Source organism: Helicoverpa armigera, chromosome 17 (assembly GCF_030705265.1).
Source record: "Helicoverpa armigera isolate CAAS_96S chromosome 17, ASM3070526v1, whole genome shotgun sequence".
NCBI classification, from domain to species: Eukaryota; Metazoa; Arthropoda; class Insecta; order Lepidoptera; family Noctuidae; genus Helicoverpa; species Helicoverpa armigera.
The window spans coordinates 3,867,661-3,887,499 of NC_087136.1; the positions used below are offsets into that span (position 1 = coordinate 3,867,661).

A 19,839-nucleotide genomic window follows, 5' to 3' on the forward strand; every position below is an offset into this window, starting at 1 on the left:
GATTTGTCAAAATCGGCACTTTCAGCCCCGCTCTCCCCTACCACATGCATACGGTGAAATGATTATTTTTTTGACAGCTTGATAGACTCAAACTTGAAAAATTAAATTGGGCTCATTACAATATGAATGTGCATCGAAATACGCCATGTATATTATTGTTTATAACAAAGGTTTTCAGTCTTTAGAGCTTTCACATTATACACTCTTTTGCAAAAAAAACGGGCACCCATGCGAAACCTAGGTTTTAAGGACTTTACGTGTATCTCAAGGGGCTTTAATAACTGTAGTATGTTTCTAGCATCAAAAGGGTTCGCCAAGCATGCGTGACAGTGTATTCTAAATTTGAATTTTGTAGATTTCCTAAGAAACTGGTTAAACGTTGTTTTGGACTAATTTCTGGTAGAAAGTTCGTGGGCGTTTTGAAAAGTTTTTGACGTGATTTTTAGAAAACTAATGATGCAGTTGTAATGAATCATTAATGTACCCTTCTGTCACATCAAAACATTTTTGGAAAACTGCATATTTGTAAGAATTTTCACCTGCTCTAAATGGTCTATGCTGATGATAGAGTTTCTTTATTTTTGTGTAAAGCGTTTTATTGTTTAAGTATTGTTTCCAGTCGGTTAAAAATATCCCTTTCTCATAAATAAACACCATTTAGAGGAGTATCAGTACTTTGGGCAGCAACAAAACCAATGTAAAGTTAGCAGTGCCGTTCACAACCCGTCTCTTATCACAATTAGACATTTAAAAAATAACAAATTTTGTTATGAGTGTTAAATTAGCCATATGAAAAATGATGAGGAGGGTTAAAGTTATCCAAAAAGTCAAATTATTGCCGCGTTGAAGCTCTCGATAACTCCATAGGTATTGGGTTACTAAACAATGATTTAGCAGAAAGGGAGTCAAGAATTCAAAATTATTGGCCAAACATATGTTTCTTAAAAAAATGATCAGGTAACCAATAATTGTTATGATTTAAGCAGGACAGTGCTGTAGATACCAGAAAACCTCGGAGCAGACAGGTTTGTTTAATAAAATGTCCGTGGGATGAAAACCCGCTATTTGAACGCTCAGACTCATAGATCTTCAGATGTCTACGGGGTTTCCCAAGAGGTGAGGTTATTTAAAAATCAATTATTACGTGACCTTAATACCTCGTGCTCACAGTCTATGCGTTATTTTCTGTATTTTGTTGAATTTCAAAATTTTTCAAAATGTTAAAGTCTGATAGGAGACGGGTTGTGAACGGCACTGCTAACTTTACATTGGTTTTGTTGCTGCCCAAAGTACTGATACTCCTCTAAATGGTGTTTATTTATGAGAAAGGGATATTTTTAACCGACTGGAAACAATACTTAAACAATAAAACGCTTTACACAAAAATAAAGAAACTCTTAACATTGACGTCAATCATCAGCATAGACCATTTAGAGCAGGTGAAAATTCTTACAAATATGCATAGTTTTTCAAAAATGTTTTGATGTGACAGAAGGGTACATTAATGATTCATTAAAACTGCATCATTAGTTTTCTAAAAATCACGTCAAAAACTTTTCAAAACGCCCACGAACTTTCTACCAGAAATTAGTCCAAAACAACGTTTAACCAGTTTCTTAGGAAATCTACAAAATTCAAATTTAGAATACACTGTCACGCATGCTTGGCGAACCCTTTTGATGCTAGAAACATACTACAGTTATTAAAACCCTTTGAAATACACGTAAAGTCCCTAAAACCTGTATTTCGCATAGGTGCCCGCTTTTTTTGCAAAAGAGTTTACTTACCAAACAAAAAGAAACATACTTACTATAGTTGGAACATAAATCTTCGCATCCATTTTGAACTAAAGCAAAATAGTTTACCATTTGAAACAAAAGCTACTGTTACACAGGTACGCAAAAATCCTTTTTGCCGACAACCATAACGATATTCCACTACAGAATATCGTATGTAAACGACCCCCCTTTTGACTTGCGAACTTCAGTTGAGTTTGAAAAGATCTCGATAGCTAGAGATTGGATCGTTCTTTTATTTCTCCCAGTAGACCAGCGAACTGTCTATAAAAAGCGTAAAAGCCTGTGTCTATATAAAAAAGGCCTTAAGATAGTTTCACATGGTTTGTTTTATAACTCAACAGAGACGTAACGCAGTGGACAAACACGGTTTACGAGCTGTTAACGTTATCATAGCGAGCTGTGATGTACGGCGACACGCCCCGTCTCACTCACCTACTATGATTTTATATGAGGAAAAAGAATTAGGTCATGCGGTTGACACGTTTTTAGAACGCGAGGGATCTTTGAAACCAATCCTCATTCGATTATTGGCATCAAATGAGGCGGAAGAGATGTGGAAGGATCGGATCTAATTATAGAGCCCTTTATATTATTTACGATCGTGTCTATAATGTTCGCACATCTTTTTCTTACAATGTATTTCTGTTCAACTTTCAGGAAGATTGTATCCAATTAGCGGCAATACTTTCTGATACAAAAAGTTCAGAAACTTTTGAAAGGAAAATTAAGGCTCATTAGATCGAAATTAAGTTCGACGTCGGAGGAAGTTGGAAGTTTGAAAATTCACAACATTAAAGAGAACTAAAGAAACGAACGGTTCGTGGGGAGTATTTCTTTTTATTTTAATGAAAATGGGATCCGTTTAAGCGGAATAATAAATTGGACCGCGTACAATGGCCGGTATTGAACGAAGACGGTGGGGTATCGGCACATGAGCACCATATAAGCGATGTGAGGGGAAACGATATTATTTTTTTCTCCCCTCTGTGTAATTATTGGTATTTTCGGATGAATCTTGAGCCACCTCGTGACAACGGCCCGAGGGGTAGGTATAGCGTCGATTTACTTATTATAGTTTGCTGGAAGGGGCTTTTATTTAAATTGTAACATTGTTGCAACTTTAAGACTTCCATTAAAAGAAAAAGTCAGCCAGGTCTTTGAAATCTGTGGTAAACTTGTTCGTCTAATCCATTAGAATATACGGAAAACTCTTTAGCAATTAGGACATCGAAAGATGTGTATAGCAATTGTTCTATTGTGCTATGTTCTTATTGTTTATCCACTACATAAACCTATTCTACTTGTCTAGCAGAGCCCTAGTATTGTCGGCAGCATCTGTATCTACAGACTCAACCATTCAAGCCATACTTCTACGTCCAATATTTGTCCTACCACCCTAAAAGCATCGTTGTTATCCCAAGTACATTCTCCCGCAATAGGGTAGCACAGTTGTTACTGGCACCTCACTAGGCATTATATTACTCAATACATTAGCTTTATTGATCGTTCAGGAGCGTTTATTTCGGGGGGACTCAATAATAATGGCCGACAGTGTATTTGGTCAGTGAGAACAATGTCACGTCATCTTGTGTTGCTATTTGTCTTAGTAAGTCTGTTGTGTAAGGGAGTCTATTCTATTTCTGTTTATATACCTATAGCTAGCGACAATGAAGTGGCGATAATCTCGCAAGTAAGAATTTTTCTATCATCTTTAGTGTGTCAATGCCGATTACTAATAGCATGGGCGAGAAAATGTATTTTTGCGATTCTAATTTTCAAAGAAGCAGCAAATTCAGCTATCATATTAACATAGTGTACCCTACACCTACACATATTAGGACAAAGACTATTTTATTTGTACCTATTCTTGCTCATTACGTAGGTAAAGGTAAATACTTACCTTTGCATACTTACCAACTCATTTTCACATGCATTCCGCAACCCAACGCAGGTCTAATAAGAAGAAGGCAAGAAGAAAGCATTTTAATAAAACAGCGTATGAAAATAGGAACTCGTTTATTTACATACAAAATATTTACACGGCACCAAAGGGCTTGGTACCTACACTACACAAACAATCTGAATGGCATCTTGAGCAAATACACCTAATATTACCTAAGCTAATATTACGCGATTATTATGACGTCATCATATTACCTAGTTAAAAAGTAAAACTAAACAATCGGAATTAAAATTACTTTGAGTCTCTTTGAGGGAATCTCAAGCCTTACAAACTAAGTTAGAAAGAAAATAAAAGGAAAATAAAAATAAGCAAGATTTTGAGCCGATTCAATTATTTGAATTAGGGAAATGATATCGACATCTAAGCGGGGTGAATTGTATGTAGCCCCTTTTAGAAGTAAAAGCACCCCAACAACCAATAGCTATGGGGACCGAAAATAATTTAAAGATCAAAAGATTTTAACCATTATTTTTGGAATGGAATGTTTCATAATACTCTATTTACTTAATTATCTAAAAAGTAATTAAGAAAGAAAATTGAAAAATACCAATAAAAATAGACACAACCAATATTAATAGTAAAACAACCGCATGGAATAGAAGCTCCAAAAGTCAAGGAACAGAATTTGTAGAAAACATTCAAGAGTTTTACAGCTCTTTGGAATAATTTCAAAATAACCTCAATGTTTGTACGAATTGAATCTCGTTGCACTAATACTAATTCATTCACATTCTAAAATATTGTGACGGCGAATGACAAATATCACAACACGAGCCCTGCATTTGTTTTAGAAACCTAATCACTAACTGTCACTTGATCGACGAGTTCATAATACTTATTTTGGAATGTTAACAATTGCTATAAATTCAAATCGTCATCTGATTCGCTCTCGCTACAATCTTTTAGAGCCTTGTGTATTTCCTCTTCGACTTCCATAGCGCTCTGCAACTTTTCATCTACAGCTAGTTTGTTATAGAGCACGTTTGGCTTGTAATAGCCGCCGCAGCAGTACCTTTTCACGGCACACGATAGCAGGAAGTACACACTGACAGTACAGACTACAAATAGGACAACAACGAGAGCAACGTTCAGCCTATAATGCCAATTAGCGTCCTTTATTTGCGAGAGCACCGTGTTCGGATAACAGTAGAATTTGGGCTCGGTGTCGGTCAGATTGAAGAGTTGAGCGTCGTCTAAACACGACAAACATTGATTGTTGTGAGGGCCCACGCATGTGGCGCATGTGTAATGACACGGAAGGCACGTGAGAGGGGGCTTGGCGCTCTCGTTAGCCGCAGCCTCCATATCTAAAGCTTCTAACGCGGTCTGCTTAGGCACGTCCCCGTACTGCCTTTTCATTATCGCGCCCTCCGAAAAATATGTAAGGTTACGTCTTCTTGAGCTGCGTTCCATGGAAATCTCACTGGCATACGTACCGTCCGGACAACGTTTGTAGCATCGACCGGAGTACAAATGCAAGCCCTTCGCGCACTCTAGTAAAAGAAAGAGAACAAAGATATTTAATTACATGAAAATTTGAGCGACAGTCCTTCACCACCCAGCACCTGATCCAGCGTCCATGCAGCTTACGTTCTCTTGCTTAATGATGCTGATGCACGTCCGAGCGAGACACGATGTCAGTTCACAGAGAGGGAAGCAAGTTTTGGAAAACTTAGGAAAGGTAAACATAGAATCTTGTCACTGATCTCAAATAATTTTGTTCATACATACACTGACGAATCACACAGTCGTTGAAAACAAACTAATGTTAAAGTAGAAGTAGAACATGCAAAGACGTGCACAAAATTAAATGAAATCAGACAGAAATAAAGTTTAATTATAAGTGACGTAAATGAGAAGTGAGAAGAAATGAAATGTGGTTGACAAAATTGTGCTGGTGCATAACTAAATTGACGTGTGAAATTAATAAGCGTGGTTTGCGGTGAAACAGATATAAGCCAGCTTAGTGTAAGCAAAGCGACACATGCAATAAACAATGTAAACCAAATATACATCTAATGAAACACAGTTTGTTTTCTTATAACAACACGTAATGCTACTAACTGCTTAACTATTAATATTATAATCAGAGACAAGACACTATTACAAATGTTGATGTCAAAATGAAAACCTGAATGAATTTTGTAATAAAAGATTGTTTTTATTATTTCCCGTTCACATTAGATTCAATATATACAAATTATGCTTCAACATTTACATTATTAGATACACTTCATTGGGCTGCTACTTCGAAATCGGTGAACAATTTTACATTTTACACAACTATTATAAAAATGAGCCTTTTGATGATTCCTAGTTCCATCGAGCGACAGATGCCTGTTAACTAATATCGTTTGCATTGTTACCTGTAGAAAATGAAGTTTCAGAGGTGACGATGTAGGAGTATTTCATATACTTAGCTATTATATTAAAATTACGATAATTTTACTACCAGTCGATGAGAAATCATGAACGTTCAGTCGTTTTCAATTTACAGGTTTGTGAGCAAATTTGTACAAGTCTCCAAATTTATTTATATCGATACATACCTATTTATTATTTACAATTATCTTTATATTGTTCTATGCTATATGGATTGGCAATCTTCGCTATGATCACAACCACAATATGCAATTATGTTAAACCTACAGTTACGTCCATATACATGAAAACTACATTCTTTTTTATTTTGAGTTTATCGTAGCATAAAGGTTCAATATTCTGTTTATTTGCTCATCAATGAGAACGTAAAAATCCCTTTAAGAAAATGTTTAAAGCTTTGTAAACTTAAACTTTATGAGTACATGAACTGTTTATTATTTGATACATTAACAGTAGAGTATTTTACGCAAAAAAGCTACTAATTAAGCAGAAGAAACATTAAACCTTATCAATATTATTTTTGTTCAATATTGATCCTCTACTTGAAATAGGCTTAGGCTGCCCCCTATACAGATACAGGTACAAATAAGAAGTGAATGAAAGTCTTGTGATTGAGTAGACTCACAATGCCTCAATTAGACACACTTTTATTACAAAAAAATATCCTAAGAAATCATGTATGATTTTTCTGAAATCTTAACTATTTAATTTTCTCTTTATGCTACGACAAACACGTTGCTGTGGATAAGGACAATTTAACCATGAAACTTATTATAACAGATATGTATTCCTGTTCAAACATACGTAGAGGCGATTTTTTCATAAAAAAACATATCATATTTCTATTTATTTTGTACAGAAAATTATTTCATAACACAATACAATGAAAATGGAACGTTATATACTTAGCTATAAAATACAATATGATAAAGCAACAAACTATTGAAAAATATCGCCAAAACGATGCTGTAAAAAATCGGAACATGATTTATTCTAAAACAAATTTATTCTATTATTTTATTATAATATCTAAATATATTCATTAATAAATAAATTATGTTATAAACACGTGAAGGGCTACAGTAAATGCGCTAACATTTGGTATCATTTTCATAGTTTGTCGTACCTATAGCAATGCGTTTTCATTGAAATTACAAGTTGCACAACTAGCGTTATTATAAAATAATAAATCTTAAAATATTCAAGCGACCAAAAAACCTGAATTCTAGATTCCAAATTAAGTTTTTCTCGATGAAAAATATTCTTTTCAGTGCAAAATAAGTACGTATCATGGTCGTAAGTTAACATCTCAAGTAAAAAATGTAGGTTTTAAGAAAAGTCTATTCACACATTCTCGTCACTTACACATTGCAATTACTCGTGAAAAATGGACGTTATCAACTTGATATCGTAATTAATACATTATTTATACGTAATTGCACTTGTTCACTAGCTCTTCATTAATATTTTTGCCAATAAAATGATGGTTATACAAATTAATATACTTAATTCGTAACACGTATAAATACATATTTATGTTCAGTTTCCAATTTGCAAGTAAGATACTCTTGTCCTTATGAAATACAGTTTTAGTAGAGTGTTAGAATGTGAAGCCCAGGCGATTAAAAACAGTACCAACTGTAGTTTTTAATTATACAAAACATTTTTTAAGTGTTTCAAGCCCCCGAGTCGGGGTTGTCAGCACAATAGCCGTCATTCAAACTATCAATATGAATAGAAACTTGAATACAAAAGAAAAACAATGCAAAAACTCCAATGAATTTGATCTATTGTACCTCCAGTGAAGGCTGTCCAATACCATCAAAGTTTAATCAATAGAATATGCATACAATCAAAAACTAAAAGCTTCAATTTAATAGTTTTCGAGTAATTTGATTCGATATTGTTTTAGATTTTGATCGAATCGATAGACGATACAAGGATTTGATTGAACTTTCGTTAATCATAATTTCAGAAAATGTTGATATTTTACTTGTAAAACAAATGTTTCAAATCTAGTTCGTTTAACGAATTTAAATATTGTTCTATAATTAGGTACTTTACTTAGTAGATTGTTAATTCTGATATGTTAAATGAATGTAACTCGTGTTTTTAGTGAATGTTGAGATGGCGTCAGACCAATAAGTGTGGAAGAAGATATGATGTGCCGACTCCAAATTAAAATTAGGATATGGGTCGAAGTGTAGTGATGAATTAGTAAGTACTTGTTCGTCTGGACTTGACATAATAACAAGCATTGACACAGTGACTGTTAACTAGTTATTGTTAACATCCCCTTAATGAACAGTAGGTACGTATCTTAAGTACGATCTCTAGGTACAAGACGCGGTTTTATTTTCTAACTATTGGTTAACATTCTAACATAAGTTTAGCCGTATGTATCACGATTTTGACTGGCTTTGACGGGAGAATTTAATTTCTATTGAATCGAGAATTAATTCGAGCTTTTTGGGCAAAAATTCGAGCGCATTGGTGAATGCAGTATTGTTAGCGAAATACTCCATAATTTCGAGACTTTTCTTATTTTGCAAGAAGGTAAGGTGTTTCTATTAAATTAAAGCTACCATCATTAGTATACACAGACTAGACAGCCCATTAACGAGTAATCTGTCAATCCTGGCCGGCTTTACTCTAAGCCAATAGCCCAACAGTATTATGGAATATCCAATGAATCCAACGTTCAATACTGTCAAAGCTGCCTGTATGGCTTTAATTACCGCTAAAGCTGCATCGCATTGGAAGCTGGTCCTTTTGCCCGTTCTCTCCGCGGATCAAAGCTATGAACTAGATATTAATATTTAAGCCTCTATAATTGTATCATAACCTACATTTTAAATTAGACTGGTTATTTTTCTAGTGCCAGACAAAATCGGTACACACACGGCGGCGCTATTTCCCACATTGTGATCGGACAGCAGCATAACCGTAACTTAAAAACAAACATATCAATAATAACAGCTTGTACTTATATATAAACCCGGTAAATTTAACTAAAATCACAATGCCTTAGGCGCAGCGAGTACTAGGGACCCAGCGCGGTTACAGCGGTCGGTGTTAGGTGTCGCAAGCACGGCGCGCGTGGCGGCCGGGCCACGCTCGCGCGTCTTAACTCTACCCTTACGCTAGCAGTTAGTGCACAATCGCGCTTACTTACGGACCTTACTCTATGGGGCTGTCTGCGTTGACTTACAGTAGTGGACTCTAAACGCAACGCGTCGGCCGCTGACATTAACATGATGATGAATAGGCACAAACCTAGGCAGTGAAGCGATTGTGGCACGTGTGTGGCGCAACCCGATGAGTTGCCCGTGTACTGGCCCGCGTTGCCGGGGTCCACCGTCTCGGGAGGGCTGTCTTCGCTTATCTAGTGTTAAAAAATCAAATTTTCGTTTCTTTATGTCATTCTTGAAGACGTTAAAGGATAGGTTAAAGGGGAATAATTGAAATGAAGTTTTATTTTTTTTAACTTTTGGGAACCTATGATCATGAATCATAAGCAAAACGAAAAACGTACCTACCTACAAATATTCAAAACAAAACATAAAACAAAGATTAATCTTCAAACGTTACGATTTTAATTACAAACTGACACGCACAAAACGAACTTTATCTACATAGTATTAAGGTTGACTTTTGTTATGAACATACAGGTTTCATACCATAAAACTTTACCGACTTCCTCATGCGTTTTCAGCATAATCCAAATATCTAAGCCGAACGAAAACATACTTTATTGAACCAGTTATTTGGAATTACACATGGAATCTTCAATTCTGCATAACACGAATATATTTTCGTACTATATAAAATTGAAAATAAAAAGTGAGTAAGTATTGGAGTTACCAAATCGTTGATATGCAACGTTCTTATTGACAATACCCAAAACAAATGTACAAACAAATCCTTGAAATATTTTGCTGTTTTAAATAATATCTTGCTGACACTAACATGAAAATAAAATCAAATATTTGTCTGACAGCATGTTAGTTTAAGTTTTAATTAAATGAATATAGTTTTGTTTTTAACTATTTCATTTTCTTTTATTTTTCTTACATAGCTAAGTAAGTTTTTGTGCAAATTATAGTGCATGCAGTGCTCTTCTTTAAGTGATGAGGCACTTAGATATAAGTTTAAATGTACCTTTAGTTATAGATGTAACCATGCTCATTGTTGAAGAGCCAAACTAAATAAATAAATAAAAATACTAAACTTCACATAAAGCATTTGCAATATTTTACGTCAGACCCGTCTCTTAGCTATTCGTTCCAGTAAACTTACAGCACTAAAGACGAACAACAATCTTCATAAAATCCTTCATTTCATCATCGTATCTCTTTATCAAATAACATAAAAAACTTCCATCAAGTATATGGAAGAATTTAGTTTTATTACAAGTCTAGCCGTTTTCCCGCGATTTCACCCGCGTCCCGTGGGAGCTACTGCCCGCACCGGGATAAAATATAGCCTATGTTACTCGCATATAATATAGCTTTCTAATGGTGAAAGAATATTTAAAATCGGTCCTGTAGGTTTTGAGTTTATCCATTACAACCAGACAAACAAACAAAGTTTTCCTCTTTATAATATTAGTATAGATAAGAAAGTTCAGTTTTTTATCGTTAGAGGGCAAATTTGTCAGAACGTATTCGTTTTAACCCTACATTAAATAGAAATATGTGTGAGCGTAAATTTCTGAATCGCGTGAGGAGATTAGCCTAGATAAAGACTCAGCATTTCTCCTAACTAATATATAAAATCTAGAGTTATTAATCTTCAGAATAGAAATAAATCATAACACAAGTTTTTTGTAGTGGTTGTGACGTATTTCATTGTGTTTTCGTCAAAGGAGGCTTTAATCTTTCGCTGAACATATTACTTTACAATAAGATGGATTACGTTAATATTAAATATTACTGAATTGAGGTTTATAGAATTTAATATAAATGTCTTTTTCGTAAAATAGTTTTTTTTTTCGGTAAGATGAGATCTATACACAATATTTTTACGTAAGCATAGAGTATAAATACAAGTATAGTGGTCTCCATCAATAAATATAAAAACTTCGCTATAAAAGCGACATAAACCGTTTTTATAGGAAAAGTTAGAAAATATACGCAAGTTAAAATAAATGAATTCATGGCCACCGCGGTGCACTGTGACGCAAACTAGTACGGACTTTTGGGATTTTTTAAACAAATTATTTGTGAAACTTTCACGTTTGGGTGGTGGACTGTGTAGCTGTTTGGCTGTTTCGAATCCTGGACTTTTTGCTACTTGAATTGATGGACCATTGGTCCTTCTGTCCCGGTCCTCTTCTATTAGGGATTTGACTGGATAATTCTTTTCCATCCCACTATTTCATGCTTAGTTAATTCTCTTGATAGGTAAGTTTTTTATTCCATTTTAAGACGCTTAGGCAACTCTTACTCATTCTTTCTTATTAAGCATGAGTTTAGCCCTCAGACCACATAATATTAATTATTCCAGTCTTTGATCTACCTAAAAATATTCATATTGTTTGTATAAATAGGACGTCCTAAAATTGTTTATACTAAAACAAGTACAAATGGTCGACTGTCGGTGAATGTATATGAAGGGTGGGACAACTGTTTGCGCTTCCCATTTTCTGCTAAATATGTCGTGTTTCGCTCAAAGAGAACTGTCAGTTACACTCGCTTTTATGTCGCCGGTAATATAATATAATTCAGACTAAAGCTACTGTTTATCAATAATTATTTAACTTTAGAAATACGGAATTTTGAAATTAAATTACATTTAGCTAGTATAATGAAAATATTTTTTTGGTTGTTTGCACTTTAAAGACTCCGAAACTATTGAACCGATTTGAAAAAAGTATTTTACTGTTGGGTTCCTAAGGGACGTGGGAGAAACCTCCGCAAAACTTATTATATATATTGGAAAGCATAGAATACGCCCCTTTCAATAAAAAATATTCTAAAAAATAATTCTTAAAACCAAAGATTTTTTATTTGACTCTTAACAACGTCATCCAATTAACACGTTGACATTAAAAATGTGCAAGCTGCGATGCTAATTGGCGGATTGAATCAACCGTTAAATTAGGCCGATAACACACTGTGGTACATTAGCAAATCTGACGCCCGCAGCAAGGATGCATTAGGCAATTAGTCGAACCAATGGTCGGTCATGGTACGTTGGCTTAGTTATCCTTGCAAGCTTCGAACTTCAATCACTAATTATTATTAACAAAATAATGTACCTACAATATTGGTTTTGGTTATCAAAATATGGTTTTGCTATTCTCGTGTAGTAATTTTTAATACAACCCGTTTTGTAGTCATAGACTTATGAAGTGTTAGATGCGGCAATGGTCTTTTTTAATTCAAATTATTTTACCATCTCATCCTTCTTGTTTTGTCTTCTGATTCGTTTGGTCTTATGCTAGTTGATTTATTTCTTATGTAAATTATTGACATTGTATTGATCTGAATTGTGTGTAAGCGGCTTTTGATGCCTTTAAGTATGTTTACAATATCCACATTTTGTTGTTCATGAATAAAAATGTTATGTTATTTTTGTGATCAGCTGTCATACAACTGTTTGACGGGTGAAAATTTTATTTATTTATGAAGCCTATTTTATATGTAGCATTTTGTGAAGAAATTTATTTCCTATGAATTATGAATTATGCTTAAAACATAAACTTAATTGCGGTATGCACGTTTACCTAAATAAAAAAGGAACAGACAAAGGTTCGGACTTTACCTTTTGACCATAATTGTAAATATTTTAGTTGACTTTCTACGTTGATCACTAGGTTTATAGCATTAGGTATAGCTCATCAAAATGAATTTGATGTTTACATAGGAAACAATAACATTGCTATTGTCTAGTTATTGCCGTATAAGTCAAAACATTTATAGTAAAACAATAATATGGAGACAATACCGGGTGCCATCATTTGTCTGTACCTATAGATTTTTGAGTTTTATATGTTTTTTTTTTAATATCACTTTCTGTTTGCTTTTGAGTCTGAATTAATACCTATTTGAACTATCAAAGTCTGTCAGACGCCTTTGCGTTAAAATATAGAAATTATATGTATGTTTAGTATCATTCCCTGCCTAAAATGTTTTGGTGTGATTCAAAACCAATTTTGAACTGTGCTTTGAATTTAATAAAATAAACACCTAGCTTCTACGAGCATTTTAATACATTATTTCTGTTCTCCTACGCGTAGCTTAGAAACAAACTTCGCTTCCATTGTGCATCGAAACAGAAGAAACAAAATATGAATCAAGGATTTGTTTGCACAGAGTCAACAACAAATAGAGTGTACAAACTCACCGTGTGCGAGTGCCAGACGAGCGTGAGGTCGTCGTCGAGAGCGTTCTGTCTCACTTCCTCGACGGATTCCGGCTCGTTCGCGCCGCTCCATGACGTCACGCCCCCACCCGGCGCGGCATCGGGCGGTATCAGCACCGCGCCGGTACCCGCCACCGCCGCCACACCTCCACTCAATGAATTCGTCTCCGGAGACGCATCGTACTCTTGAGGCGGTGTCTCAGTACCGTAGAATATCAGCTCCCACTGGGTCAGTGGACCCGCTGGAGAAACAAGCTCATGTAAATAGACAGCTCGGGAGTAATTGTGACGGTGCGACTTTCTCACTACAGTTAAAGCATATCAAATTGTTACTACGCAGTTATTATACACAAAGCGTCAACAAGATACTAGCAAAAGAAAAAAAGAATGTCGTGATGGACGGTAACGACTACAAACAGAAAAACAACAAAATAAACTGAAAAATTCACACAAACGAAATTAACCGTCACTGTCTACTTCAGGAACAATACAGTTAATTACTTAATTGAAAACAGAATTCAATTCAAACCGAAACTGTTTCATTAAATAAAAGTTCCGCTACAAAATAAAATGTAAACAATGCAAACACACGACATGCAAAGAGCGGCGGAGTCTGGAACAAAGGTAATTGACGTGCAGGCTCAAACTAGGCGGCGAAATGAAACGGCCGGGGCTAAACGAACGGACACGGCATGCAGGGCGGTACCGTGGGCTTGCAGCGGCGCGGGGTATATGCGCTGTATCTTGGGGTACTGCTCGAACAGGCTGGACATCTTGCGGCCGCGCGCGTCCGCCAGCGGGTCGGCCAGGTCGGCGCGCAGGTTCAGACTCAGGTCCGCCGCCGTCGACGTCGTCACCCGCGCCGTCGTGCTCTCGATGGGCGAGCGAGTCGCCGGTCTACTCTGTTTTGACTTTTGCGAATTCCTATTTGGATTCTTAGAATTTTTATTCTTTTTCCGCTTAACCAGCCCCACGGTGTACGTGGGCACTATCGGCATGGGTTTCCCTCTGTTGTTTTTGCGGCCCGCCTGCACCACTATAGGTCGCGTTGCGTTGCCCTTGTTGCGTATAATTGGATTCCGGAACGGTATGGGATCGTTTTTAGCTGCAGGCGTGCTAGTTCCATATAAAGTTAAAGACCAATCTTGCAACGCTGCTCGCCCTATGACGTGAAATTGAACAAACAGATATTGATTTACATTTTATTGTCGGCTCAGCTACCGAGGATTAGCGAAAATCTTTTCAGGCAATAGAATGATAAGTAGCTGAGCTGAATAAACAATCTCCTGAGCTGTCGTCTTAAGCCTTTCTTGGGCCTTTGAAATTTCCAGACCGCCGACTTGTGACAAGCCATTCGTTATAAATGCGGTCATAAAAACTTTGAGGATTAATTTCAAGGGTTTTGTTATCATGATTCATAAAAATTACATGGGGTAGATTTTCATATGGAAATTGAAGACATTATTATGGGCTGGCTAATGATACCCGTTGTGCGAAGGACCTGTTGGAATATGGATTGTAAAAAGTCGTGCTTACCCATGTATCGTCCTTCGTTGGTGACTTCTAGTCGCCAGAAGCCGAGCGGTGACTCGCCCCACATGTGCACAGACATGAAAGGCCACGAGTTGAAGCCGGCGCGAGACGAGTCGTGCGGCCTGCCGGAAAATTAACTGTCTAATTACACCCGAGCTCTGTGGTTAGCGACTTGTGTCGGCTTTAATAAAGTTAACAACTACAACTAACAACACACTGTACATGATTAATCTCTCTGAAGATACTTCCATGGAGAGCGAACTGAATATGTTAATTGAGAAATGTTATTATGCCATAAACGAATTTATGGGAGATGAGTTTTCAGCATTTAGAGTCTGTTTACTGCCTTGCAACGCCCTAATAGTATATGTTTGTTAAAGTTTACTACTGTAAAGTATACCTGCAGTGTATTATTTAGAAACCATAAACAAAGGTTGTCTTCAATTCAAACCTAAAATTAAACATTTATTTCTCTCACAAACAATCTATTCTGGTACATTCAACATTGCACGACAAATATAATATCCAGAAAGTAAACAATGATGGACGAAGCAAAACATTATCACGTCTATTTTAATCTGAATAGATGGCGCATTTTGTATCTGTGGTCACAGTGTTCCATGTCGTAGAACATCATAGCGGTATGCATTAGCTTTGAGGAAACACACAATGTTATAACAGTAAGTCAACTTTGTATTAAATATTATAAAATTTTCTATTATAATAAAATATTTAATGACGTTGGTAGTTAGTTCCGTATGAGTGATCGTCTGTGGTCAACAATATCAAGACGGCATCTCTGCTTAATGCATTATTTATATTGGCTACAGGCCAGCAATTTTATGTTAAAGTTGAAATATACGATTGTAAGTAGGTAAAAAGTACCTACAAGTATGGCTTTGAGCTCAAACCGACTAAATACATCTAATCTTTCGAAGGCTATAATACAACAATCGCTCAAGTAAATAAGCAATTGATGAAGCTAGCTCCTTTGAGCATTGTCAAACAATCTGCACATCTAGTGCGAAATGTCAAGATCTCTATCAACCAGAATCTATCAGTCCATGAATCAGGTGTTCACACGTTCACCCATCTCAAACACTCACTATACATATAGAAGTAGCTATATCTCGCCATTCAATGGACGCTGTAAAGCTGCCAATGCGAGAGCCATTGTGTACCAAAGCCATTATACCTCAATTACTGGCCGAGCTCCCATCTACATAGCAACGACGTTATATACGAACTCGACAAACGAGGTGGTTAGCTCGTGGCTCCTGGTTTAAGAATAGCCGTGACATTCACTGTCCTTTATCTTATTTTATGAAGGATTTAGGAATTTACAAGGATTGTAAAGTGGCTGCAAGAAAGCAATGCGGAAGTTTTGGTATGACTTATGATTTGTAAAGCTCCGGTTGGTTTGTATGCGTTTACATTGTGAAGTTTACAATATAGGCACTTTACAGTAACTTATTGGTTTGTCTTTACATAAACATACATATCCTTGCAAGTGTGTAAAATAGAAATAGGGATCCTGATTTGAAAGACCGGATCACCGCACTACCAATTTTAGTTCCTAAATGAATCAGTGTACTCTATTGTCTTATATATGGCTCTAGGGACCCTGAAAATCATACATCGGTATACGTACCTGGGTGCGAGCAGAGTGACCTTGGTGCCAGCTGGCGAGGTCAGCACGATGCGCAGATCACCACGACGTGCCGCAGACAATGACACCCTTGCTTGAACGTGCTCCAAGTAGTTCACTCCTGGGCATGCGCCTACGTCCAGCTGGGAAATAATGGCTGGATTAGATAGATGTATAGCTATTGAGGAGGTATGATGATAAACGAAGGTGGTGATGGAAGATAAGAGGCAGTTCTTCCCGTTTACATCTTGAGTTTTATAGAGAAGTAGGAATACTGAGAACTTGGTACAAAATAAAACAGTGCTCTTCAGTTTGTATTTTCCACCTCCTCCTTTCTAGCTGGAATAATGATCGGCCCCAAGTGCAATAAGATAAGCATTGAAAATGATATATCATATCAACTTTATGCAAAAATCCGCAGTATTATAAACGAAATAATCCTAGCTATCTATCTGGTACTTACTTAGAGCTTTCATAAGCTGGGAGTTTAAAAGGCTATGAACGATGCAAAAATCTTAGCAAAGAAAACATTTTGACAGCTTTATACAAATCCTGTATTTTAATATAGCTTCAGCGATTCTTACAAATGCTAAACAAACTTTATTCCGAGCGTCGCTTGTAGACATCACTTTATTCGGAAGATGGGCTGAGATGTTATAAGCTGAAAACACATTTCACCCGTACATACGTATAAATGACGTACGCCTGTCGAGATACGAGAAATTCACTAAGATACCTACATTTAGGACTAAATTGTAGCAACACCAGTCAGAATACTACATATTTTAATGATACCCATACATTCGTTGATTTACTGAATTTAATACGACAGTGGACTTCGTGTAATGAATGGACAGCACACAGATGCGAATGGTTATGTATGGTAATGTGTGTGAACGCTTTTCCGACTACATTAGCATAAACTGGCAACCCCGATAGTGATACTAAAAGGCTTCGTGGTGCATAATATCACTTATTTCGAGTTCGGAGTGCACTTGTTAATGATGGCAAATGTTCTTTCATGGTCGTTTAAGAAGCAATTAAAAATCATTATTGCTAAAGTTCCGTGTCTTTAACGGGCCTTATCGGGCAATTTAAGTTCGGAAGCGTAAGAAGTTTTCAGTTTATATTAAAATTTCTGAAGTGGCGTATCATTATGAAGGAAATGGTGTATAACGGAGGAGTTAATACGGCTTATCGTGATCTGTCATTAATTTAAATGAGAGGGTAATATGACAGAGGCTTCTGAGCACATTAGTTACCGCAGCTTTGGTGTCAGCCACATTTGTTCGTGACGTCATTCCAGTCACGCGTTGGCGCTCGATCATTCACCGTGGATTGTCTTACGAATTTTTTATGTGCATTATGCGCGCATTTGTGTTCAAAGAAGTACGTTATTATGCTGGCATTTTTAGACTGAGTATGAATCATGGTTTTGTCATATTATACAGTTTAGTGACCTGCTAGAAATGGTCGGTTCTAACCAAGAATATCCAGGCTTATATAATATCACTCACTATCAGTTAGATAGGTAGATTTGCTTTGCTTGTAAAAAAGAAACATTATGGAACAACTTCAATATATGTCCAATGACAACTATGTACGTAAGTATTTACCAGACATGCTAATTTCGCTTTCATATCTTTATTCGCAGTGAAACGATAGTGACAACTAACAGGTAAATAATCAAAAGCATCAAAAACAAAAAAAAAGCATCCAAATTAAGAACCTCTTTTCTGAAAAATTGGTCAAAAGCAACAAACCTGCAGCGTAACAGAAGCTCTCGGTGGTACATTCCGTTGCGGTCTGGGAGCTGCCAGTTCACACCTTCGCTGCGGTGGCACAGTGCGCCACGTTTTGGCGAGGCGGACCATGCCGGCTGCATCCAGTAGACCGTAGCCGAAGGAATGGGAGACATTGCGACCGACGCCGTTGACGCGCCATTCGCCACCAATGCTGAGTCGTTCGGGGCGCGCCGTGCGTACCACTGCGGGGGAAAGGTTAAGTTTTAGAGAATGGTAGATTGCTTGGTGTACTTGTAGATGAAGTGTAATGTTGTAGACATGGGCTTAAAATACGGAACCACACCCACTGTCTAAAATATAACTTATCATTAGTCTCATTTTGACTGGTGTACTTAAAGATAAACTAGCTATTATTAAGTAAGTAGGTAGGTACGTATGTGTGAGCTTTAAATTTTGGTTTAATGAATCTTTTGATAAAGAGCACAACCACTGTCTGAAGTCCAACATATCATGTACGTAAATATGTTCCAGATAGATAGAAGAGTTCATTTTAGCTGAAATAAGCCACTTAGAAACAGGCATACTTATTTCATTTTACATTATTCATATGCCACTTTATTCATTAACATTTAAATCTAGACGAAATAAAACTACCAGACAGTACCTAAATACATAAAGAGATTAATAACTCAGTAAAATCCGATTACAAGAACCAAGAACGACTCGAATCCTCTTCAACCAGTCACAAACAAATACCAATATACAGACACAAAGTTACCAAAACATTCCGTAGTTACATCGCATAGGTTTTGGATTAGTTCTATTCCAGTAACTGATGGCTCACAGAATTCGTAGAAATAAGGCGGCGCTTCAATAACTGTGTTAGTGTTAGCACATTGTTTACGAACACGGTCGAAGGACTAGATGGGACTGATAAAGCGCGTTCAGGACCCAATATTTGTTTTTCTGTTAAATACCGAATGGTTTATGTGGTCATAGAGAAACAGGACCTCGGTTTATATAAGACAGTTGAAGGTGTATTATCAATGCCTAATAACTTAATCCTAAGCCGTATATCGTGTATGTTTTGTGACAAAAAGAGCCAAAATATACCTTACATGTGTGGGAGGCATTATCAAAAATAGCTTGCGGAACAAAGGCAGTTCCCAAACTACGTTATGTAAAACACTTTCTTCAGTCTAACTTGTCACGGACAATAGAAAACTTTACGGCTTACGAAACAAAAGTACTTTTAATACACTTATAGTACTGTTTTGGCCAAAGAATTCCCGGGACAATTTGGTTAAGCGACAGCTCCGAATCGAAATCCGGATAAACCAAGTATTAAATTGAGCACCAACTCAAACATGAAAAAAACATGAAAATCAGCATATAAACAAA

General features: G+C 36.4%; 1 protein-coding gene across 5 annotated transcripts in view; it reads right to left on the reverse strand.

Moving 5' to 3' along the window:
* Positions 1-3,798: 3,798 nt before the first annotated feature.
* Positions 3,799-19,839, reverse strand: part of LOC126055824 (furin-like protease 1) — a 159,203-nt gene continuing 143,162 nt past the window's right edge. For 4 of the 5 annotated variants that reach the window (XM_064038729.1, XM_064038726.1, XM_064038727.1 and 1 more), the window contains 7 exons: positions 18,457-18,680; positions 16,697-16,836; positions 15,049-15,167; positions 14,219-14,674; positions 13,495-13,754; positions 9,421-9,529; positions 3,799-5,255 (listed from right to left, as the gene is read on the reverse strand). In XM_064038729.1, the coding sequence (XP_063894799.1) occupies positions 4,621-5,255; positions 9,421-9,529; positions 13,495-13,754; positions 14,219-14,674; positions 15,049-15,167; positions 16,697-16,836; positions 18,457-18,680 (1,943 nt within the window). In that variant the 3' untranslated portion in view covers positions 3,799-4,620. The remainder of the gene's footprint in view (positions 5,256-9,420; positions 9,530-13,494; positions 13,755-14,218; positions 14,675-15,048; positions 15,168-16,696; positions 16,837-18,456; positions 18,681-19,839) is intronic. The other variant, XM_064038730.1, reaches the window with a different exon arrangement.